At 43.9% G+C, this 26212-nt stretch overlaps 1 protein-coding gene across 1 annotated transcript in view; it reads left to right on the plus strand.

Annotated features, from left to right (window-relative positions):
- Positions 1-26212, plus strand: part of BRF1 (BRF1 general transcription factor IIIB subunit) — a gene marked incomplete at its 5' end in the record, with an annotated part of 195682 nt that overhangs the window by 39593 nt on the left and 129877 nt on the right. The window contains one exon of the mRNA XM_081911507.1: positions 20358-20389. Within this exon, the coding sequence (XP_081767633.1) occupies positions 20358-20389 (32 nt within the window). The remainder of the gene's footprint in view (positions 1-20357; positions 20390-26212) is intronic.

A 26212-nucleotide genomic window follows, 5' to 3' on the forward strand; every position in this document is an offset into this window, starting at 1 on the left:
TGGAGGAAACAGAGAGATGGTAAGTTCTGTTCTACAGCCACAAGTCTTAGCACTAACAAAAATACTTCATTACATACCACCCATCATTTCATGATACTGGGTGTTGTTAGTATTTATTAAATTTGTATACTGCCCTTTGCCCAAAGATCACAGGGTGGTTTACAACATTAAAAAAAATGAGAACACAAAATCCATAATAAAACAAAAGCAAACCAATAACGCCCCCCCCCAAAAAAACCATACCGTATTTATTGCTCCATAAGACACACTTTTTTCCTCCTAAAAAGTAAGGGGAAATATGTGTGTGTGTTATGGAACGAATGGCGCTGCCCAGAGAGGGAGAGATTTTGTTTCTTGTTTTCTTCCTCTAAAAACTAGGTGCGTCCTATGGTCGGGTGTGTCTTATACAGCAAAAAATACGGTATTTAAAAGGATGTAGAATGTTCAGTCAGCTAAAGGCTTGGTGATAGAGGAACGTTTTTGCCTGGCTCCTAAAGATATGTAATGAAGGTGCCAGGTGAGCCTCTCTGGGGGAGAGTATTTCACAAATGGGGAGCCATTGCAAAAAAAAAATAAGGCCCCTTGAGTTTAAATTTAGAAAAATGAAATGCCATTGTAAATAATATTTGCAAATTGACTAGCATCTTCTGGTTCATGGTCTTTCTAAAGGAGCATTTAGGGCTAAACAAGAAGCCACCCCGTAATAAGGGAGGTTTTTTGGTACAAAAGTTGTAGCAATCTGCTTTCAAGCGTGGGGGGTGGGTCTTTTGAAAAGAGGGTTGCATTTTGCCAGTAATTTCAACATTATATGCAAATAATCTGGATATTATCTACCAGGGTTATTTTTCAAGGTTGTGGGGAATAGGGGGCAGTTAAAAAGAATATGATGGGGCGATGTTTGCCCTTTTTATTCTTTCATCAGCATAAATTGCTTCAGCTTTCCCCTTGTGGTTACCTTGACATTCGGCCCCCAGGACAACGTAGTATGTGTAAGAGACCATCTGGCACAGTGATCTATGTGGGTCTGTTACATAAGCTCAAGCAGTAACTAGAGTGGATAACTAATTTTGCGTATGTTGTCAGCCTGGGTATATTGGAGTGTTTTCACTTTGGTGGAGTTTCACTTAAATTATGTGCCTGCCTTTTGCTGGATAGTTAGGTCCCCTCATTCCTATGAACACGAACATGAGGTTATAACTGAAAGCAATCCTCAAGAAGGGTTGTACTCCCCCCCTCCCCTTTGTAATACTAAGTACACAGTCAAAATTCCCTGCTGCCTGGGCAGCCAGTTGCATGGAAGCAGATCTGCATAGCTCTGCATTGACTATATATAGCTCAATGCTTTGCATGCAGAAGGTCCCAGGTTCAGCACCATGCCAGATAAAAGCATCAGGTTGCAGTGAGTGAAATATTCTGCTAGAAATTCTGGATAGCTGCTGCTGGTCAAGAATAGACAATACTGAGCTAAAAAGGTAAAGGATCCCTGACAGTTAAGTCCAGTTGCAGACGACTCTGGGGTTGCGGCGCTCATCTTGCTTTACAGGCCGAGGGAGCCGGCGTTTGTCTGCAGACAGTTTTTCTAGGTCATGTGGCCAGCATGACTAAGCCGCTTCTGGCGAAACTAGAGCAGCGCACGGAAACGCCATTTACCTTCCTGCTGGAGTGGTACCTATTTATCTACTTGCATTTTTTTGGTGTGCTTTTGAACTGCTAGGTTGGCAGGAGCTGGGACTGAGCAACGGGAGCTCACCTCGTCGTGGGGATTCGAACCGCTGACCACAGCGCCACCCGCATCCCTTAATACTGAGCTAGATGGGTGAATAATTTGACCTGGCTTAAGGTTCCTATGAAACCTCCTCCACTATCATATGCTTGTAGTGTTTGGTAACACACCTATCCATTATATTTAATGAGATGCACATATGTGCATCAGGTGGCCCTGCTTTCAGGCTTCTAGCAGTGCCTAGACCTGGAGGGGTAGTGAACTCTGTGGGGGATCACCACTAATGCACACAACTCCATGCGGGTATAGGTGAATTGTGAGATTTGGTCCTGCTAAGGGCAGGAAAGCTGTAGGTGCCTTGTCTGTCTTTTGAGTTTCAAGCCCCTACCAGGCCTGAATCTTAGAAGGAGAATCTTTGAATCTTGGTGAGCTGCAAACTCACTGTATTGCATCCTGCTGTGGGATTGAGTTTAATGAACTAGAAGTTCTTCAAATAAATGAATGCATAATAATACTGACCTGCCTTGCAAGCTTTTAAGGATTACAAAACGTAGATGTCTTTGAATCTCTTTGGATATGTTTAAGTGCTAAGTATTTGTATATGATGATAGTGCAAAAAACCTGCACCAAGAGAAGCAGAATTCAATTACGGAAACTAAGCAACCCTCCTGATCAATGTAGGAAATCTAGAATTGATCATTCCAAAGACATGACTGCTTAGCCTTTGCTTGAAGATATCTGGCAAATGAGAGACCTCTAGCAAATGCAAAAATTTACAGGATGCTGAATAATATGCCCATACCAAATTATCTGCTACTTTTGCACTGGTGTGCTCTCCACCCTGCATGTAAATTGAGAGAGTCCTTCCAGTAGGGCAAAATGGAAGGCTATAGAATGACTTTTAACAGTCGTCTTCTGTACTGCTCTTTAGATTAGCCATAGTTGAGCCGGAATTTTTCACAACATGCAGTGCACATTGTGTTTGTGTGTGTGCATAGATGAAGAATATAATTTTGCCAGATAATACATCGCAAGAAATCAACTCTTATTTAGTGTGGTGTTTACTGATAACTTCTTTCTCATGTGAACATGCATAGCTGCCTTTTCTGGAGTCTGCTTGTCGGTCTCTCTGGCTCAGGGCTCTGTACTCTTGCAGCAGTTCTTTGTGGTCTAGGCAGAGGGTCTTTCTTAGTCCTGCTGCCTGGTATCCTTTGGTAGATGGCAGGGATTAAACCTGGGGATTTCTGCATGCACAGCATGTACTGAACTCCTCAGCTGCGAAATCCCCACTCCCCAAATCTTGTTTTGTTTTTCTAATGGAAGGGTGACTCTCTGACTTCTTCCTGACCCTGAGCATTGCCCTTCTGCATCATTTGGGTGAATTACATGCAGGAACGTGTGCTGTAATCTTGGCAAGAAAGTGTTTTGATATTGCTGTTGTAAACTCTAGCAGAGCAACCCAAGAAATTACTTGGGAGAGGCTGCACATTTTTAAACTTCCAAACTACAGGCTGGAACAACTGGTTGTTCTTGCTATTAAGACCAAATTCTGAGTAGGATGTTTTGAAATGCGTGGTAGTCTTGTGTAAGCGTTGCTTTCTTTTTTTCTTTAAAAAATCCTGCCCTTCCTCCAAGAAGTTTGGGATTATGTGCAAGGCTCTCCTCCATTTTATCTTTATACAACAGTAAGGTGGGTGTGATGAGCTGCCAGAGCTTGCCGGTCCTTTGCTCTAAGTGGGCCTGATCAGCGCCAACAGGCACCAGCCAGGCAATGACCCCTGAGGAGACCACATTGGGACTTTGCCTGGAGACTCTCCACCTTTGGGAGAAGAAGGGTGGGACACTCTCCACCAGCTGCTTGATGGCAGAGAAGGAGCTCAGTTGTTGCTTTTTAGGGAAGAAAGAAGGGAGGCGAAGCCCAGTAGAGACACAGGAAACAGTTTGGGCAAACTGGATGCCCAAATAAGGCTCCTCTGCAGAAATTGGGGAAAGGTGGTCCTTGCTTCCAGTTGGAGATCTTCACCAGGCCATTCCCCTAAGCCCTGTTGGACATGGTGTGAGAGAGTATACCAATGGCCTGTGTTGATATAGCACCTGCCACTTGCTGGGGAGGCATAGGAGCCCTGGATTTTAGCCTGCCAAGGGCTCTGAGGCAGAAAACCTCTGTCCTTTTTGGAGAAAGAGCCTCCCATGGAACACGGAGGCAGTCCTCGGAGGAACTTACTGACTCTGGGGTTTGGTTTGGCCTGGGAAAAGGAGACATGGATATCTTGAGAAAAGCACAGCACTGAAACAGCCCTGAGAAGAAGAGGACTTGGTGCTGGGAGGACTGCAGGTCTGCGAGGAAAGCAGATATTATGAAGCAACACTTTGGGCAGAAAACCTGATATGCAGTTGACCAAGCATGAGTTGGTGGTGCCTTTGCTTGATGGCCCATGCAAGTCATGGAACACGCCTCCTTTGACGTTCTCCTTCCCCAGGGCTCCTTCCCCAGGTGCAGTGGGCTAGACTGAAAGTTAGGACAAGGGCTGACTTCGATGTGAGAGATCCACGGTCAGGATGTCTGACAGTTTAATCAATACTAATAGAAGCTTTGGGGTGGGAACAACAACAATATCATCATCATCTGAGGGACCATTGTGGCTCAGATATGACAATAGTACTATTGGGGGAAAAGACGCCTCAGTTGTTTTGATTTTGAATTATAAGCATTTTCAAAATTTACTAGATTGCTAAGTGTAGTTAAGCATAGTTAAGGATATTCACTTATGGAGTTGCTATTTCTGCCAATTTGAGCACCTAAAACCAATTAAGAGTCCATGCAAAACCTGAAAAGTAAACAGGCACTGCATGCAGGCTTGCAATCCAATCAGAGAAGAGTCCTGCAAAGAGGAAAGTGAATGAAGGTAAATAAGAGGGGAGGGGCACTTGGCAAACTCTCTCCGTCATCTCACAACTAGAAGATTGGACTGAGTTGTTTTCACTAGGATTTAGCCAACAGATGGCTCACCGTGTGAACTTTTGGTAGACAGGAATAACTGCAGCTGGTGATGGAAAATATGAAGGATGGACCCCCTGTACTCTCGACAAATGGGCTTTAATTTTCCTTTCCACATATGCTGCTGTGTGTATCGTTTTGGAGAGCGAGCGAGCCAGATAAGAATGTTCCCGTGTCACTGAGTAAAAAGAGGGTGTTTCTTCCTAGTGGGAACAGGATACAGGTGCACAATGTGTGCTTGGTGTTTACAAGTTAACCCTCTTCCTCGCACCAGAAGAACAAAGCTGGACAAAATGCTAAATTGTACTTGTACAAAAACAGTCACATGTAGACTGTAATCTTACTTAAATTTGTAATGTCTGAAACAACACTTGACATATTTTTATATTACATTTTTTATCCCTCCTTCCAAGAAGAGCATAGATTAGAATCATAGAATTCTGGACAAAATGCTAAATTGTACTTGTACAAAAACAGTCACATGCAGACTGTAATCCTACTTAAATTTGTAATGTCTGAAACAACACCTGACATATTTTTATATTACATTTTTTATCCCTCCTTCCAAGAAGAGCATAGATTTATCCCCCCCTTCCATTTTTGCATTAAAAAAAGTAAACCTAATTTAGAGTGGGTACAAATATGCAGTGCTTCGGGCTGAAGTTGCTCTAAGTCAGCTTGCTGAGCAAGGTGGCGTTTCTAGGGGGGTCCACAAATATAAAAACTTGCTTTACTCCCAAGTCCTCTAACCACACCTGTGGCTTGGGAAGAGGCAGTCTCCTATCTCAGTGTGCTCTGATTATCACATTGCACAAGCTTCTACTTACTTATTTGTATTTATTGATAGGCTGCTTTTGATAAAATGCACATACCCAAATATGTAAAAAAAGCATCCAAAAGCAAGAAAGCCAACAGCAAAAATGATAAAACGCAGCATGTTTTTTAACCCCCCCCCCCCGAAGAAGAATCAGAATATCTCAAAGGGTTGTGCAGGGCACCACCAAAAGTTCTCTAAACTTCAGTGCAATTGAGATAAGGCCCAGCCTCTCTCAAGTATTCCGGAACAGGGATGGCAGGAATTCAAGTTTATAGGACCTACCTCCTTTTCTGATTAATTCTAAGGTCTGTCAACCAGCGTCAGGTGCAAAAGAAAGGGCAGGAACACAGACATAAGCTAATAATTAAGGAACAGGCTGCCTCTACATGTGTTCAGCCCAGGAATTGTAATCGGTATGAAAACCAAGCTCACAACCGTTTCACACAAAAGCCCACTTCTGGTTTTCCTTCCAGCTTTCTTTGTTTTAGCGGCCTAATTTAATGATGGAAGCCTTTTAGTAGTTGCTCTTGGCAGCCAGTTGAGAGTAGTTTAGAAACTCTTGCTGATCCATGACAAATTAGTCAGATATCTACCAGCAGACGCTGATCTAAATTGTGCCCGTGCTTTTTCTGCAGCATATAGTAAGCTTGAAAGAGAGGCAGGAATTTCTTTCACTTGCACTGGGTTAAATCTAAGAAATACCTGAGGGTTTTCTGCTGCTGTTTCTTACTTTTCTCCACATACCAGTGCAGTTTAGAGGTTGGGGACTCCAGGCCAGGGCATGATCTGTGCTTTCTCCTTACGAGAAAGGGTTTGGATATTTGCTTTTGACAAGCTTGTGAGTGGATTTGTGGATTTCTGTGCTTTTCTCTCTGACCTTCAGTGCTTCCACCCAGCGACTTGCCATTCATTCACTTTAGTGAAGGAGATTGAGCTCTGAATGCATAAGGTTTTCTGTATGGTGTTGTCTTCCCCTGCAGACATGCAGAGCCAATTTATGCACATGTCTGCAGGCATTGCCCTATTCATTACCAAGTGACATTATCTCATTTGAGGCAGTTGAGAGATGCACCCTGATGTGATGATCGTGTAGCAGCATGTTTGGAAAAGCTGTGCAGACATATATATTTTATTCCACTAGTACCACATCTGATGCTGACTGCTTAATATGATTTTATTTATTTTATACACTGGCTGTATTTTAGTAGTGCTTGCAACACCTGAGATTGAAGGTGGGGGTGTCTTTTTAAATGCATTAAAAATACCCTCCATTTATAAGATAAGTAGAAACAGTAAGAACATCTAAAAATGTTTAAAAATAGTCACATGCCCCCACAGCCAATAATGCCAAGACTACTGGGAGCAGTATCTTTCAGCCATTGTAAGCTTTTAACTTTCTCCTAAAAGTTAGCAATGAGAAAGGCAGGCTCACATCAGCAGGAAAGGCATTTCACAAATGGGGAGCCATCACTAAGAAGGCCCTGCCATGTGATCAGAGCCAGCCAGTAAGCACTTAGCAGTGGCACACCCCCAGGTACTCGCTTGCCCGAGGGCCTTAAATATTTGACACTGGAGGAGGCAATCTGCAAGGAGCTCAAGGTGGCATACATGTCTCCCCATCCCCAATTTTTATCTGTGCAGTAACCTTGGCAGCACCTTGGGCAGAACTTAGTTGCATCATTTTATTGGGATTCACCTCTCACTGCTGGTATTTAGGTGTCTCCTTAAAACACATTTATGTAGGCCTTTGCCATTATCTGTTTTATCTGTCTGATTTCAGTGGCATTTATTTTGTTTTGTATTGCATACTATGTTTTTAATCTTGTACACCACTTTGAGGCTGGATAAAAATGTCTTAATAAATAACCCTAAGGGTAAGCTGGGCTGAGAGATAGTGACAGGCCTGAGTTGAGCATCATTGTAGCTAAATGTGGGGATTTGAACTCCTTCTCCCCAGCACTACTCCACCAAATGAGAAGGCAGAGAATTTGCTTCTGAATGGAGGGACATATTAAGCACAGAGCCCTGTCTTTCCTTGTAGCTGCATTTTGGATGCAAGCTGCATCCGAATAGATTGCCATCTTTGTGCCGTGGCGTGCTATGTGAAATTGCGCTGCCAGATCGCAGTCAAACCCACAACAGAGTAGTATGCGAAGAGGACTTGATTACCTCTTTCCCAGCATATTGCTGGCAGTGATTATTTTGCCAGAGGCAAATGATATGTACAATCAGTGCATATTTTTCTTGCGAAGAGCTCTAGTAACTGAGATTAAGTTTACGAGATATCCTTAGAAAACACACACAACAAACCCTGATAATGAAAAGAGCACTTTCTGGGTTGTAAATGAGACTCGCAAGAAGTGTTTGCCATCTACAGAGGATTAAGGGGCATAAAAGTTTGATGACGCTTCCGAGCAAAGATTCTCTGTCTTTGTTGAGAGTCTTCTTTTTAGTGGGAGGTTATATGCTTGTAATTTAGAAACCTGGATAATTGCATTTTTTTCACCTCCTTTGGAAGCAAATCTGCTCGTGCCACTCGCCACTGACATCATAAAGCTTTGAACTTTTAAATTTAATTGGTAAATAAGTGTCAAATATTGATTAAATAGGCTGGTTTGACTCTTCACAGATAATGGGTCTCAAAAACAAAATAATAGATGCTTTCATGTTTCCCTGAGAAGGGTATGTGTGTCTGTGAGTGAGTGGTTCCCTAAATTGCTGCTTAAAGATCATTCAAGTCTGGTTATTACAGACCTTGTAGCAAAACAAGAGTTCAGTTCATGGACAGACCAAATTAACGTCTATATCTTAAGCAAGCTTTTTGGAATGCAAAGGAGGTCTGTCTCTGTAAAATACGTGATAGGCTATTGATATTTTGGGCTGCTACAGGGAACTCTAGTTTACTTGACATTTTATATTATATAGTGTTTTAAGGGGTCACAGCACTTCATATACCATATTTCAATAATAGCAGGTCACGTCAAAGACTGATAAATCTTCACTGGTGGAATCCAGTTGCGCTTTTGCGCCTGTGAATGTGTTCCCTAAGGGGAAAAGGAGGAAAGTGGTTTTTGCCAATTTCCCCTTCAGCCCTTTGAGCTGCCATTCACCTGTTGTGCAGAGTCCTCTGGTGTCTTTGCTGGATCAAAAGCCAGCCAAGAAAAAGGGTGGGGGTGCAGTCCCCCCGTGGCTGATGGTTGCTTATTATTAGATAACTAAGACAGACAATTAGCCATTTAGTTGCTCATACCAGCAGTCTCTTAATTCTGCCATCAATTGGCACCAGGATTTTTCATGCACACTGCAGCATGTGTAGATGGTGCAGAAATGTCCCATATGAAAGGCTGGTGAGGAATTCTCTTCCAAAACTTTCTTAACCAAGTTCTTTTGTAGCAGTTAGTGTACTAAATCTGTCCTCTGCTTCCTTGTCACAGCTGAAGATTTCATCATTCTACTGTTAGCATTCCCTAAGGCTTCACTGTTCTTGAGCAATTCAACGGCAGCAAACTAATGTACATTTTATAGCAAAACTCATGTGATCTCATTGTTTTGATTAGGCAATACACTGCCAGGTACGGATATAAAAGATGATGATGCTTGATCGCCTTCTAAATCTTGATAACTGTAGGAAAGACTGATGTTTTGTGGCTACTCTGAATTAGGGCTAAGTATAAATTTCCTTGGAAGAAAATGAGCACTGGCAGGTAAGTCCTGCTTCTTGTGTTCATCCTTGATTCATGCATTGCTTCTGCTACTGTGTGATTTTGGAGCCTGAAGTGTAGTAGTGGGCAGAAGATAATGCTCTCTGGGGCTTCGCTCTGCTACTCAGTCTTAGACTGATTCTGCACTTCCTTATTCTACCCTCTGCTTGAAGAAGACTCCTAGGCCTGAGTGCCACATATCCAGGTTGCTTCTGGGGTTTGTTTTTGGCCTTCTGGCCTGTTCCAAAGCCCTGAACCATAATACATAGCAGGATGAGACAGGTGAGACCAGAGTGGCCTTAATGGCTGAGGCTGAAGGGAATGATAGATACCACTGTATTTGCTGTGATTTGTGGGTGCTGGGCTGCTAACCCTCAAAGAATAGGTAACCTTTGGTCCTCAGGAAGTTGGTGGACTTCAGTTCCCAACAGCCTCAACCAGAATTGCCTATTGATTCATCTGCTCTCTGCAACTTCCTCCCAGAAAGTCCAAGCTTGTTTAGGATTTTCTGGCAGCAAATAACCTCACTCTACCAAAAAGCACGAAGGATTGTCTAAAGCAGGGGTCGGCAACCTAAGGCCCATGGGCCACAAGCTGCCCACAGGGGTCGTTTAACCAGCCCACGAGCTACCCCCCAACCGAGCTGGCCGCTCGGCGAGTCCCCGCGTGTTACGCTAAACCGACGCAGTGCGGTGCGGGGACTCACTTCTGCGGCCCCGGAAATTGCATCTGCGCAGACACCGGAAATCGCGGGTGCACGCGATGCGGCCCACAGAGGGATCTCCGCTGGAGTGAACCGGCCCAGGGGAGATAAACCTTGCCGATCTCTGATCTAAAGGTAGGAGTGGGGGCAATTCATGGGTGCAAACAAAAATATATCGAACGTTTAAAAAAATCCACAGTGTGTCTGTTTTGTGCCACACTCCTTGTACAAATAAAATACTCGCGTCTCCAGTAAAACAAACAATTTAATACAAACAATCTAAAACATCTATGTATTGTGTGATCTACGCATGCCAATGTCCTTCTGTGTTCATTGGCACTGGCAGCAAAATGTGCATAGGTTTGAAGCCTAATATTCTTTATGTAAATTGCTTCACAGGGAGAATGTTTATGTCTGGATTATAAAACACAAAAACATTCATGCTTTTGCCTCACAGCTATTTGAAGAACCTTCACTTGGTAGCGGAGAGGAGAAGAAGAAGCGTATTGCTCAGAGCATATAATTATTACCTTATGAGGCTAGGGAGATTACAATAAGATAATGTATGTGAAGTACTTTGAACATTGGGAAGCACCTTATAAAGAATAGTAGTAATAAGCATCCTGTGCATTAATATCAAATTTGTTGTCAGAGCGCCAGTCTTGATGCAGCCAAAATGGCATCACTCAGATCCAAGCAGTGGTATCAGTAGGTGATCTATCAGAGAGCTCTTTGGGTTCCTAGTGTCCAGCTGTTCTTATTTATTCAGCTTCCAGGTAAAACCTGATTTTGCAAGTTTGCCTCCTTGCTTTTCCAACTGAGAATCTTTTTGCTTTCTTTCCCTTGTTTTTTAATAAGAGGATTTCCACCCCCACCCCCCAGTGCAGGGAATTTTGATATGCAGATTTGTACAGTCTTCTGCAACACAGATACAGGCAGCCTCTCTGAGTCCTCATGGTGCAATCACAAGGAACAGCTCTGTATTTGTGCTACAGCATTTTTTGCATGCTTTGCACATAAGCAACCAATCTCTCTGTGGCCAACTAATCTAAAGTTGATTCTGAGTGTTGTAACATTTGCCACATTTGTTATCTGATTATTTTTATTCTTCAGTTGTGCCATGTACTTGGGTGTTGATAGACTAGAAGTGTCAGTTAACGAGCCTAATTAAATAATTGCATAGTTTTTTGTATTTATTTTATTAGCTTTATGTTAATTAATGAGGGAGAAGTTTTATTTCTACTAGGCAGGTTATTCAGCTGTAACGCAGAGTGGAGTTTTTTGAGTGTTGGTTAGAGAACAATGATAAACAAGGAGACCTCATGATTTTTTAAAATTGTGAGGTGCAGACTTCCAGAAAGTACGTAATTGCTTCCAATCACTTGTCTTTACATTCTAGTTGAGTTGAGTTGAAAATCTTTAAAACATTGGGCGGGGTTATAATTCATAGCAGAAGACATGCCTTGCATGCAGAATCAGAGTTGGAGGGAACCATGGAGTTCATGTAATCCAAGCCCCTGCTCAGTGCACGAATCTGAAGTTCAGGATGCAGTTACAGCATCCCTGAAGGATGACCGTTCAGTCTCTGCTTAAATACCTCTAGCAAAGGCAAGCCCAGCACAGTCTGTTCCACTCTTGAACAGCTCTTGTTATTTCTCCTAATATTGACCTGCTATCTACTTCTGTGCAGCTTCCATCCCTTGATTCTAGTTTGGCCCAAATTGGCAACAGAGACAAAATCAGCTCCAGCTTCTTGGTGGCACGCCTTCAAATTTTCAGAGACATCTCCCCTTCACCTCTTCCTATTCTGTCTAAGGCTAAACAATACTAGCTTTGGCAACTGTTCCTCAGAGGACTTAATTTTCAGACTCCTTGCTGTCCTGGCAGCTCTTCTCTGAGCATTGTCCAGCTGGTAAGTGGCTGTCACCACACCCATTATTCTGCTCTTGTCTCGGGCTCTTTCCAGGCCCAAACTCAAAACATCTCCATCGGCCTCTCCCACCCCGCACCCCCAAATATTTTTATCCTGCATGGCTTTGCTTGGCTGCAAACTGTGGTCTGCTGATGCAACCAGACACAATAGCATGAGGTAATCTGGAGGACTTTCCCCCTGCTTTTGTAGCCAGTTAGACATTTGCAGCTCGATTTGAACTCGGCTGTGTTTAGCGGGTGCCTTGTCCTTTATATAGTTCCTTTTGTGATGGGTATTATATGTCTTGTCTATAAATAGCTCCACCAAATGGCTTCACCAAAAGGGATAATCTTGCAAACAAAGGGGGCTTGACCTCATATGGGGGTCTCAGTCTTTGCACGGATTATATTGAACTGGCTCATACTAAGGGGGACAAATGTTGGTTTGTGTGCTGCATTCCAGCCTCACTAAAGACCCCAGATACTACTTGCTCCATCTTCCTGACCTTTTCTCTCCCAGCATATTGCTGGGGACGAAGTCACTATTTCTGTGATTCACAGTCTCCCAAACCGTTTGTATTTTAAAAGAGAGAGAGAGATTAAAAACAAAGGGGTGTTTTTACAACTGCTTCCTATTGATAATTGCTCTCACAGCAGGCATAGAACAGGCCACCCCTTGGAAAGCAAATGACACATTTCCTCTTTTCTCTGGCAGCCTGGCATCTAAACATTATCTGACGTTGCTGCAAGGGAGGCCTCAAATTTGCGCCCTGAACTTTCCTTAATCTTTAATGGATATCTGAACCATCACACAATGCTGCTCTGTGTGTATATGTAATGAATTTCTAGTGTTGTTGTCTTCCATTCAGGCATCAGTGTGCTAAGCTATTTCTGGCTCATCAGATTCTTTTCTTCAAGGTTTGTGTGTGCATTGTGTTTACAGTGAAAGTGTATGAACGTGATCCAACACACTCGCTATATAGTTGTTGGGTTCCATCCAGATTTGTCTTTGGCAGCGCTTTGGATGCTCTTGCAGGCAGAATAGAGAAGAGGTGATTTTTGGCCAGTCCTCCTCCTCCTCCCTCTGCCCTCAGAAATGTTCTCCCGTTAGTGGAGCAGCAGCCTCTGCTAGATGTGAGTTATCATTTGCAAAAGGAAGGAGCATAGAATTGTGGTGTTGGAAGGGAACCCAAGAGTCAACTAGTCTAGTCCCCTGCAGTGCAGAAATCTCAGCTGAAGCATCCATGACAGATGCCCCCCCCCTTAAAAACCTCCAAGGAAGTAGAGTCCATAGAACTCTACAGTTCTATGATTCTGTGTTCTTCTGTGAGGCTTCTATACTGCTGGGACCTGTGGAAATAGTGTGCTTTCTCTTCTCCTGATGAATTATTTTTAATGAGGGCCAAGCCACTTGTCAGTGAATTGATCCAGAGTGTTCGGAAAGACTCTCATTTGCTTATAGAAGGGACTAACCTGGCGGAGACATCAGCCTGAGGTGGTGGAAATGAAGCAGTTTTTTGGGGGGGGCTGTTCTCCATTTCCTTGCAGCCTCTCACATCTCCTATGTTGTTCTGGGGTGTCCCTGAACCTTCTGGGCAGCTTTGCAGGGAGCTGCCGAAATTGCATGCCCCCCTTCCTTCAGTGGGAGCAGCCTGAGCCGAGTTGCGCATGGAGGGGCTCCGGATCCAAGTCAGTGTAAGTCTGTCCAGAAGTGCAGTGGTTCACCTTTCCCAGCGTGAATGGCAGCCCTTCATTTATAACCATGATAGCTCAGTTGGTTATAGCGTGGTGCTGATAACGCCAAGGTTGCAGGTTTGATCCCTCTATGGGACAGCTGCCTATTCCTGCATCACAGGGGGTTGGATTGGATCAGGGGTCGGCAAACTAAGGCCCAGGGGCCGGATGTGGCCCACCGGGCTTGTTAATCTGGCCTGCAGACCCTGCGCTAAATCGGTGCGGTGCGGAGGATTCGACACATGGAGACTGACTTCCGCAATGCTGATGCAGCTTCAGATTGGCCGCAGGAAGCTCCTGCAGCCAATCTGAAGCTGCTGATGCCTCTGGGCGACACCCCTTCCTTCCCGCTGAGGCAGCTGCATATGGCCAAGAGCCGAGCAGGAGGAAGCGGTGGTGGTGGAGAGGCTGCCTCTGCCGCCCAGGCCAGTGGCCTGGGCTTTGCGCCCCCGCGGACCCCTGGCCAAAGCAGAGGATGACAACAACGCTGCCGAAGACAAGGTGGCGTCGGCAGCTGCAGTGTGATTGGCTTTGGCGTTGGTGGGGTTTCTCCTTTCAGGTGAGGGGGGTCCTTTGGGGAGGGGGGTCCTTTCAAGTGAGGGGTTGCTTTTGGGAGAGGGTGGGTCCGGTCCCCCACAAGGACTGAGGGACAGTGGACTGGCCCCCTCCTGAAAAGGTTTGCTGACCCCTGGATTCGATGATCCTCAGGGTGCCTTCCAACTCTGCAGTTCTGTGATTCTTTGAATTACGGAAGCAAGCAAGCCTGGTGTATTCTGAGATCAAACCTGCTCCCTGACCTTTGAGCGATTGAGAATCCTGCTGAAAGCCCCACTTCTGCCTCTGCATAACTCTCTCCATGGGTTTTCATTGTGACGCCAGATGCACGAGGTATCTTTAGGAACTTTGGGAATATATTGTTATATGTATTCTTTTTAAGCTGCAAATGGGCTAGCTGGAAGCAGAGCCGAGGCAGGCGAGATGATTTATTTCAGTGTATTTTGAAGACAGTAATAAAGCCTCGCCCTCTTGTTCCACTGGTAAAGCAATTGTCAAAGGGTGTGTCTGTGTGAAGGGTTTGTCAGAGGCTGGATGTGCTTGCACAGCCCATCTGAATTTGTGCGCGTCTTGCAACAAAGGATCTTTTGTCTCTCTCACTAGGCTCTTATACAAATTCTATGGCACTGAAAAAGGCAGGTTGGATATAGGATATGGATGTAGACAGAAGAACTTGGATCTGCCATCTTAAGTGTGGTTTTTTTTTTTACAAGCTGTTGTGGCAGAAGTAAGGTCTTATGAAGGAGGGGGCATCCTTAAGCCCCAGAATAGGATTGCAGCACCTGCTGACTCCTGAAATTCAGTGTAATGCAATACACACACACACACACACACACACACACACACACACACACACAAATAAATATTATATTCATGGAGATGTTTTGTATCTACTTAGAGCGGAGGCTTCTTGTTGAAGAGAAGTGGTTAAAGGATTGAGGTTGTAGCTATGTCATACTTTTAAAGGATGTGGCTTCCCCCAGAGAATCCTGGGAACTGTAGTTTGTTAAGGGTGCTGGGGATTGTAGTATTGTAAGGGGTGAGCTATGGTTCCCAGGATTCTCTGGGAGAAAACCATAGGGGGAGTGGATGTGACTTGAGCTGTGAATCAGAAAGTCCCTGCTTTCTCTAGGTGGTCTTAGGGGAAGCTTCTCTCTCTCTCTCTCTCTCTCTCTCTCTCTCTCTCTCTCTCTCTCTCTCTCTCTCTGCCTCAGTCGCTCAATCTGAAGTACAGTATGGGAGTAAACAATGCTGACCTTCTGAATATCTGTAAGCCTTACAGTATAAGGATTGCAAGTGGGTTATGTATATGAAGCACTGTGACCACTTGAAAGCTCTGTACAAATGTTAAGTTTAATTACTTCATTGACAGTTTAGTGGAAGCAAAAGGGTTTTCCCCGCACACTTTTCATAGACAGATAACTATTTATGGCGGGGTGTGTGTGTGTGTGTGGGGGTTATGTTCCAAGGCACCGCCTGTTTGAGTAAAGTAAGGTATATTTGAAACACCATTGAAAAAAGCCTGCAAACACCCTGTTCCTGCCCTGCCCCGCCCCGTTCCCACCCCCTTTTGTGATGTTTATGGCTCATTTCCGAGTTAGATGTGATGCCCATATGCGCGGTCGTGCACCTATTGAATGCAATCAAATGAGGAGTTGTCTGTACACATAAGTTGACCTACAAAGTTGTTCTGTTTGAAAATTGTCACAAATTGACACCTATACAACGTCCCTTGTTTATTTACTACCTTAATCAATGTAAAAGCACCCTGATATTTTTCATAGAACAATGGGCAGGAAATGTGCGCAGAGGAGGGTAATCAAGATGATCAGGGGTCTGGAAACTTATGAGGAGCGTTTGAAGGAGCTGGGTATGTTTAGCCTGGGAAAGATGAGACTGAGAGGAGATATGATAGCAATCTTCAAATATCTTAAGGGCTGTCACATGGAGGAGGGAGCATGCTTGTTTCCTTCTGCTCTGGAGAGTAGGCTTCAAGCTGCATGAAAGGAGATTCCTACTAACATTAGGGAAAACTTTCTGACAGTAAGAGCTGTTCGGCAGTGGAACAGACTCCCACGAGAGGTGGTGGACTCCCTTTCTTTGGAGACTTTTAAGCAGACGTTGGATGGCCATCTGTCATGGATACTTTAGCTGAGATTCCTGCATTGCAGGGGGTTGGACTAGATGACCCTTGGGTCCCTTCCAACTCTGATTCTAGGACACCCAAGAGCACTGGACGCAAACCAGTTTACAGTTACAGTCGTACCTCGAGTTGAATGCGCTTTGGGTTGAGCGAGTTCGAGTTGTGCTCCGCAGCAACCCGGAAGTAACGGAGCGCGTTACTACCGGGTTTCGCCGCTCGCGCATGCGCAGGGGCTCATGACGTGACGCGCATGCGCGATAGCGGTGAAACGCGACCCGCGCATGCACAGACGCACCGTCACGTCTTGCATTCCATTCGGGATGCGAATGGGGCTCTGGAACGTATTCCATTCGCATCCCGAGGTACCACTGTAAATGGAAAAGGAGTAAAAAAAATCCCTCCTGACCCCTTTATGGCATTCAAGGTACGGAAACCTCTTTCTTAGCCTAGACTATTCCTCCCCCAATCCAGAACCCCATTTGCTGTAAGAAGCTGGGATAGGAAGGGGTAAGGGTAAATGCATCCATTCAGAGCTGATTCCAGTTCATTGATTGGGTGGGTATACAGTCATACCTCATGTTACGTTTGCTGCAGGTTGAGCATTTTCAGGTTGCGTCCCGTGGCGACCTGGAAGTACCGGAAAGGGTTACTTCTGGGTTTCGCTGCTCGCGCATGCGCAAACATGCAAAATGATGTCGTGCGCATGCGCAGAAGCGGCGAATCACAACCCGCGCAGACACAGGTTGCGTTCTGCTCATGTTGCAAACAGGCCTCTGGAACAGATCCCGTTCGCAGCCAGAGGTACCACTGTACTTTCAAATGTGTTGGGCAATTTTCTGCAAAACCCATCCCTCTTTGAATGAAACAACTGACAAAGCTGTATTCCACACTGAAGTGGTTTTCTTTCATTTTTCCAGAGAGCGAGGCAACTCATGACTGCAGAGGAAGTGCCAGCAGGTTGGCACAAAGCCTTGTAATGTTTGTGGGGACATTTCTCTAACCAATGGCAGTTTTCCTGCAGGTTTCTTACTGGTTTTGGACCCCCCATAAGTGTTTTCTGGCTCTGAGTGTTTGGATATTGTCAAGGACACTTCTTCGGACACCAGCATTCTACCCTACCATGCATTGGAAATCTCATTGTAAAAGGAATTATAATACCCCAAACCCCCTAGTGTGATTTCCCTCCCCAACATTGGATAAAGGTTCAGATTGTGCCAAGTGAATACCTCTCCCCTACCTTGCTGATAAGAAGTAGCTGTGGAATGTGCAGTATAACTTTGTGTTTGTTTTTTTGTTCCTATCCTTAAAAAAATAAAATAAATCCACAGTATTCAAACTGAAATGTTCTGGCTAAGATCTACTCTAGTGTTTATTAAGTTGAAAGAAAGATTATAATTATGGAAAAGCCAACCTTGACTAACTCATCAAAGCGCTGAAGTTTTCTAATGCTTGCACAAGCTAAGAAAACATTCCATAATCTAAAACATTTGAATGAATGAATCATCTAATGTATGTTGTATTATTGCACAGTGTTCTGTTGGTGTAACTCATAGTCACTCTAAAAGCTGCTCCAGTCTTTGTGAAGATCTCTGAAACCGTGCAGTTGCAAAGTCTCGCTTTCAGGAAATTGAGTACATAAAAACAGTTGTCTGGCCCATGGGTGACCAATAGACAACTGGCTTTTTGTGGCATCCCTAGATGGGACTAAGAGGGCCCATGGCCAAGTTATAGCATGGGGTTAGACTAGTGTCCCTGTCTCCACTGTGGTTGAACAGAGGCAAGACTGTTTCAAGGTACAGGGGGTTGGACAAGGTACATGGTCCTAGAGTTGGATCATCTCATCCTTGGGATTTGAGTTGTACTGTATTATGCTAACCAGAAAAATTGACTGTCACGGCGCTGACCAAAATGAAATCCTTGAATCTCAGTCATCTTGGATGACAGGGCTAGCAAAGCCTTTTTTAGAAAGCCATTGTAGTGCAGTGGTTAGGATGCTGGGAGGCCCAGGTTCAAATTCTCTCTTGTCTGTGAAGCTTGGAGCTGGTTTCCTTGGGCAGGAGCCAGGATCCCAGACCCAAGCAGAACCCACTGATGATGCCCCTTCCTGAGACCCCTCTAGGTTTTTCCCCTGACCTGGCACTCCAAGCAGGTGGTTGGATCTAGCCACCCTGGTCCTGATGAAGTTCACGGGGTGCCCTTGGGCTAGCATCTTTCTCTTTCTTTCTCTCTTTCTCTTTCTCCTGAACCTACTCCACAAGATAAAGCGCTGGGTTGGGGGTGGGGGTGGGGAGAACCACGTATGCTTCCCATAGCACCTGCATTTTCAGAATGAAAATGTAATAAACAATAAATATATTTTTAGATTATGTATTTTCCTTGTGGATAGGGACTTCTCTGTTTTTGTGATGAAACTGTGCAAAGTGTCGCATGCACAGTTAATAAGTGTCACGTCGAGCCGTTTAAAAATCACACAATACTTGGCGAGTTGTTCTCAGAGATCTCCCTGGCAAAAACGCTTGTGCCAGACAGCAACATCGGCAGGAGATTTTGAAATGAAAGCGAGATGTTATTGAAAGGAAATGTAAACCCGGAGGGAGAATGATAGCAGAAAGATGGATGGGATCCAAAGAAAGGTAACTCTTCTTTTGCAATCCCTTTGAGAAGAACCTGGCCAGAGTGCTTTGTGTTCCATGTGACTTAGACACACCTGGCTTTTAGCTGTTGATTGTTGCTGGTAGAGGTGCCTGTGGTTCTTTGCATCAATGCAATCTCTTGGTTAAACATTCCCCCCTATTAGTTGTTCCAGCAGGAGGGTGCTATTGCTATTTGGCTGATGTGAGAAAAGGAAGGAAGCATGTTCAAAGTTTTAATGTGTTAGCCGTGTCTGCCAAACCTACTGATAGCTGAGCCATGTTTGTCTTCTTTCTGAATTATAAAATTGGAGGTGTTCAGTCATTCTTCCAGGTCAAATGATTTGCTTTTAAAATGTGTTCACAGTAATAATTTCCCAATCCTCAGAGGAGCACGCCTGCTGTGTCTCTGCTTGATTTGGGCATTCATTCATTGAGTGGGGACTTGCAGCTGAATAGAGGAGAGGCAGCTTATAAATGAGACTATGGAATTCACTACCACAAGATGGCTTAAAAATGGGGTTGGACAAAGTCACAGAAGGTGAGGCTGTCAGTGGCTGGCTACTAGACGTGCAGCATTCCTCCTGAGTACCACTTGCTGGGGACAATTGCGCTTGTTCCCTATTTGTGGGATTTCCACATCATCTGATCTGCCACTGCGGAAAACAGGATGCTGGCAAGGTGTGCCTTCCTTCTGATCCAGCAGGGCTTTCCTTACATTCTTACACTCTGGAAACCAACCTCCAAAAGGTGCCACCACCTGATACTCAATTATGGTGTGCCCAATACTTTTGAGCCCTTTCTCTGCCTTCGGGAGCAAATGTTTTGTTCCACTTGCTGTGGTGGTTTGTTAAAACAAAGTCACACACCCGCCCCCCGCAAACCTGCAGTTTGATGATGATGCACAATGTGTCGGTTTTATCGGATGCTATTAAAAAGGAGGAGTGTGTAGTATTAAAATTCTGGGGTGGGGAGCAGAGCAGACCTGACTCTCTTTTACGATAACCACATGGTGCATTTAGAAAGTCTGGGGAGCATGATTTGGTTAGAATTGGGGGAAGCGAGTGGTGGGATCTGTGGCGTTCATAAAGCAACATTTTCCCTATAATTTGATCCACCTCCTGTCTCTGTTAGCATTTAGTTCCATCCTGAAATTAGCGTTCTGTACTGACTAGAATATTGGCTTAAATGCCAGGCAACGTTTTTCTTAATAAAACAGCAGCGAAAGATGTAGACCCTTACTAAATGCTTATGAATGAGTGGATTGTGTGTGTGTTTGGAAAACCCCTAACCACCTTGCTTAACAAATCAGGAGAAGGAGATGACACACCCTATTCATGTGCATTTGGAGCAAAGTGCTTTTGTTTCTTTTCCCAGCTGCCAGTCAAAGAGCAGCTCCTCACGCCTGAGTATGTGCTTAAGTTCCTTAACCTCCACCACAGACATGCTGCTTGACCTCAGCGATCTCCTTCAGGTATTGTACTGCATCTGCTTTTCTCCAAATGTTCTGCTCAAACATTAATCCTTGCAAGTGAAGAGCTACTAACGTGGGTGCTTATTCAGGAAGCCTTAATTATCTCTTTTTTTGGTTTAGCAGTGCTGGACAGGAAAATCACAGGGGTTGGAAATCAGGGATAATTGTTCTATGCAATTAGAGATCAAGTGTTTGGTGCCTCTTGCTCCCTTCAACAAATAACAAATCAACAGTTAGTATCATTGTGATGCTAATGAACTTGCTGCTGAGGCAGTGGCCCAAGGTCAGATTTTATATACCTGCCTCCCCCCAACCTGGTGCCCTCCAGATGTTTTGGACTACAACTCCCATCATCCCTAGCTAGCAAGACCAGTGGTCAGGGATAATGGGAATTGTAGTCCAAAAACAGCTGGAGACCCAAGTTTAGGAAGCACTGCTTTAGAGCAGTGTTTCTCAACCACGGCTGGAGGCCCCATAGACTATTCCAAAGGGGCCACAGGTGAAAATCACGTAAATGGAGGGTTCACGGCATGAGACTAGGGAGCCACAGAGGGAAGTGAGAAGTGAAGAAAACAGAATTGACTGAGAAAAGAAATCAGAAAAGAAAAAAGAAAACAGAGAAGTGGAAGAGAATAGAAAACAAGAGTAGAGTCAACCGAGAAGTGACCATGCTTCCCAGTGGATTTGTAAAAATTATAAATAAGACATGTTCTATTTACAAGCAAGACATTTAAATAGCTACCTTTAGCCACAGGAAGGAAACAAGGTCGGAAGGGGACCATGGTCGGAAAAAGGTTGAGAACCATTGCTCTAGAGTTTCAGACTGGTGAGGACTTTGCCAGCCCTACCTGGGACCATCTACATGCAGAGTAGATTTTCTACCACCGAGATGCAACCTTCCTTCTACTCCAGGACATTTGGGTGGCGCAAGATTGGGGTAGCAGGGCATCTCATTTTATGGGATGAAGCTTAATTTTTGCAAATTTCATCAGTGATGAGACTTAAAAATTGTTTTTGGGTGTGAGGAATGCAAATCCGCTGTTATTTTTGTGACTGGGCAGCATTTAGCTTGTTAAGTCTACCGATGAAGCGCATAAACTACTTTCGGAAAACAAACCAATTTTTGTTTTAATCCTTCTGAAAATGTCAAGTGATGCTAAATAAATATAAATGTAAATCAATAATATAGTTGCAAGTACATGGCACACATTTTCTAATGATTTCTATGCAGTTTTACAACTTTTTAGCACCCTTCGTCTTCGGAATTTGAAAGTTGGGAAATTCAGCATGCCCTATTGGGGTAGGCTTTTATGCACCATTCAAGCTATCTTTTACTTGTTATGAAATTATAGAAAATGTGAAATAGAGGGCCATGGGTCAAAAGGGGGGGGGAGAAAATATTTTAGCAGGGATGGCTGGAAAAGAGAATGATTGATACACATGGGGTTGTTGTATATTTTCTGAATAATTAGGTTGATGGTTGAATGAGTTTTAGCCTCTGGTAGTTGGTGTTGCATGATAACTATTTGGACTAAAAGTGCACACGGAGTTGTCTGTAGAAGTGCATTAAGGATTGGCATTCTCAACGGTTATATAAATATGTGTTGCATGTGTTTGATATGACCATCCCATATCAAAATATTCTATACACAACTCAGCTGGTAGAGGTTATTTTTGGCCTCTCCAGCTGTCTCTAGTAACTGGCATCCTCTCATCGACTGCGTGGAGCTTCAAAGAACCTTTGGGAATTGCAGTAATTTAACAAATTTTTATTCTTAAAGGGGCCAATGCTAAAAATAGACTCCATATAGCAGTATGTCAGAGGTGGTAGAGAGACATTGGGGTTTCATGGCTGCCAATGCTGATTTTTATTATATGATAGATAGTTATAGAAGGAAACATTTAGCTCTTCTGGATTGTTGAATCTCTTTGACAGGTGGATTTATTTATATTCCCACTATTTCCCACCCTTTTCAGGTTCACTTTTGTCATCAGCCTAAAACATGGTGTCTGCTTATTAAATACTGTATACATGCCCATTTTTGTCCTCTCTCTTGCCTACTCTTTCCCCTCCTACTCTTTTTCCTTTTCTTAAAAAAAATCTGTCAAAATGAGCAACAACAGAAGAAAAAGTGGTGATCATGGAATCATAGGATTTTAGAGTCAGAAGGGACCCTGAGGGTCATCTAGTCTAACCCGCTCCAATGTAGGAATCTGAGCTAAAGCATCCATGGCAGATGACCGTCCAAACACTGCTTTAAAAGCCCCAAGGAAGGAGAGCCCACAACCTCTCAAGGGAGACCGTTCTCCTGTCAAATAGCTCTTACTGTCAGAAAGTTCTTCCTAACATTTAATCAGAATCTTCTTTCTTGTAACTTGAAGCCACTGGTTCAAGTCCTACCCCCCAGAGCAGGAGGAAACAAGCTTGTTCCCTCTTCCCTCACGATCATTCCCACAATGGGGCATGTTGAATCTTTCAGCTTTTAAATTCCAAAAATGAGCGGTCCTAAAAAGTTGCAACGTGATTTTGGAATTCACAAGAAATTTGGGTTAGATTAATATAACATGGGGACGCAGGTGGCGCTGTGGGTAAAACCACAGTGCCTAGGACTTGCTGATCGTATGGTCAGTGGTTCGAATCCCCGCGGCGGGGTGAGCTCCCGTCTTTCGGTCCCAGCTCCTGCCCACCTAGCAGTTCTTAAAGCACCCTTAAAGTGCAAGTAGATAAATAGGTACCACTTTATAGCGGGAAGGTAAACGGCGTTCCGTGTGCTGCGCTGGTTCAGGCTCGCCAGAGCAGCGATGTCACACTGGCCATGTGACCCGGAAGTGTCTGCAGACAGCGCCGGCTCCCAGCCTCTAGAGTGAGATGAGCGCACAACCCTAGAGTCTGACAAGACTGGCCCGTACAGGCAGGGGTACCTTTACCTTTACCTTTAATATAACATAGATTTGCTTGGTAAGTAAAATGTGTGTAAATGTGCGCGGAAATAATTAAAAAGGATTGCCAAACACTTGCAGATATATTATTATTTTAAATTATTATTTAGCATTACTTGACATTTTCGGAAGGTAAAATTAAAACTCTTTGGTTTTCCGAAAGCGTTTTATGTGCTTCTTTATCAAAAGTAGACTTACCAAGATAACTGTTGTCCAGTTCCCCAAATAGCAGCAGATTAAAACTAATCACATCCAAAAACATATTTTTAAGACCCCTCATTAAGAAATTATAAAAATATAGTTTTGTTGCCTAAAATGACACACCCTATTTCCACGGGGCAATTGAAGGTAGATCGCTCTGTGGGTGGAGGGGGAAATCCTGCTGGATAAAGTCCTTAAGTGCCTTTGCCTGTCTCTGTCCATGATGGTTATATGCTTAAATACAGACTAGGAGGAAGTGGGTGTGAGAGGCTCAGGCTAGTTACTAACCCACATTTTATGTAGCTTACTATAGCTAAGGGTAGTTGGGTTGAAATGTCAACTACTAATTAGGATGATGTTGATGACTGCTTGATGACTTTGCTGTTCGGTTTATGACACTTGTAATAATTAGCTCGCATGTAACTCTTTAATGTCTTGTCTAAAGCTGATATTTGAAATGTTTCCTTAAATTCTTAGATTTAGGAATTTAAATTTTAAGTCTGGATTTGCCAGACTTTCGAGAATTCTGTGGCCAGAGAAAAATCTATTCACTGTATAGCTCGCCGGGTAGCTTTTGTTCACAAACTGGTGGTGACTATAGTCAGGAAGAACTTCCCTCTCTGCTCACACCTGTGAGTTTCATGTCCGAATGGGATGACACTATCTTCAGATGAGGTACTTCTGGTGGCTCCCCATCCCCAGAGGTTCTGTGGGGCTTCTCCAAAGGATTGATCCTTTAGTGTGGCAGGCCTCGCCCTGTGGAACTCCCTGCCGGTAGAAGTTCAGCAGGAACCATCCTTCTCTTCTTTCAGACGTCTTTTGAAAACTAGATTGCAAAGGCCTGTCTGAAAAATGCATTTTTTCTCCTTTCAACCAATGAGTAATTATTGGTGATTTTAATGATGGCTTTATGGGCAATTTTTATTGATTTCATTTTTATATATTGTATACAGCAGGTTATAAATACAGTGCATAAATAAATATAATGCATTCTGCTGGGTTTCATCAGGTTGATGGGGGAAGGTCACCTTAAACTCTTAATAGAAAGCCCCCTGGAGCAACCCCATCCTAAACTGTGTGAAAATGTGCTGACTGCTGAAGGAATTTTTATGTTCCTGAAGTTGGTCTTATACTCACTAAGACCAGGGCTTTTAGTATGGTGAGACCTGCCCATACAGTATTTGTATTTAGGCACATGCTTAAAATGCCTCACCTGAGCAGTGTTCCAGCTCTGTTGGTTTATTAAGGTGATCTACTGATTTGTGATGCATCTTGTTTTATAAATGTAATTTTCTGGTTGATGTTATGCTGCTGGCCATTTTGATATATATTTTTTAATGTTGCCCAATTAGGTATTTTTTTTCCCCCTTGCAGCCTAGGTCCACCCTTGTCTGTTCTCCATCGACTTTCTTTGATGGCAGTATTGCCGCTTGCCTTTCTCCTGATCTGGAGGAAAAAACTAGATGTTACATGGAGTTTTACAGGCTCAGGGTTGCAGAAATGATATAGTGAACCCCCCCCCCATGTAAGTCAGGAATTAAAGGGTAAAAAAATTTGCTTTGTGCAGAAACCCCACTCTAAATTGAGAGCTGAGATTTTAAAATGAGAGAACTGGAGGAATTATCCAGTATTGAAGCTTTGTACTCTGAAAGTAGAGTTTTTTAACAACTCTTTTTTCACTGGGATGATTTCTCCACAAAGGTAAACCCCAGTCATTGGAGACATTGTCTGGAGAACTGCTTGACTTAGTATAGTATGAGGAAATAATGCATGGCATGGTTAAAGAAATAATTCAAAAGAGTGAACTGATAGTCTCAGTAGATGTTGAAATTCCTCCTTTGGAAACAATCTTGATCTCTCTTGGCTGGCTGTCACCAGATAATAATTATTTCTTCCCTGAAATATTTCTTTTGTAATCTCCAGAGTGAAACGGTGGATCTTATTTTTACAGTAAGTTTTGAACAGCTGGTAACCTGATATGGAGCCTGGTTGCTTGAGTGCCTTAGCTATCTGCTTTGCCTGGAATTGCTTTACTTGACCTTGTTGATGATGAAGCATTTGCAACTGGGTCCCCCTACTTACCTGTTGTCTTTAATAGACTAAGTGCTACTGTGATTGGCATCTCATCATTTGGGAATCAAATGAGCTTCGGATAAATGCAGCTTGATATTTGAAACTCCGGGTTGCACAGAAAGCTGGGAAAGGCTCAACCGGAGCTTGCTACCTAAAATAATATTTGCAATTTCCCAGGCTCTTTTTGAAGTGTTCTAATTGTTTTTTTAAGCAATCCACATGACAACCCTGGTAGGTATGTGTTAGTCCAAACAGGGGTCCTATTTGTTATCCTCACCTGCACCTCAGTGACTAACCTGTTTTGCTCTGGTGAGGATGATTGGAGGAGTAGGAGAGTCAGTGGGGATTGTCCATTGTTCTGAGCTTTAGAGCTTTAGAAACTCGGCCCTCCAGATGTTTTGGGACTATAATGCCCATCATCCCTGACCACTGGTCCTGTTGTTGGTAAACGCCCTGAGGTGCTCCTGCATCCCGTACTCCGAGCGTCCTCTAGTATGCGCAGCTCTGAAAAAGGCATTTCCCTTCTTCTCCAGTGCGCTCAGTGACATATACCAGATGGCATATGCACACTAATCTTCTAGCACTGCACAGCAAAAAACGTGAGACATC

This window comes from Podarcis melisellensis (assembly GCF_964234715.1).
Source record: "Podarcis melisellensis genome assembly, chromosome: 1".
Lineage (NCBI taxonomy): Eukaryota > Metazoa > Chordata > Lepidosauria > Squamata > Lacertidae > Podarcis > Podarcis melisellensis.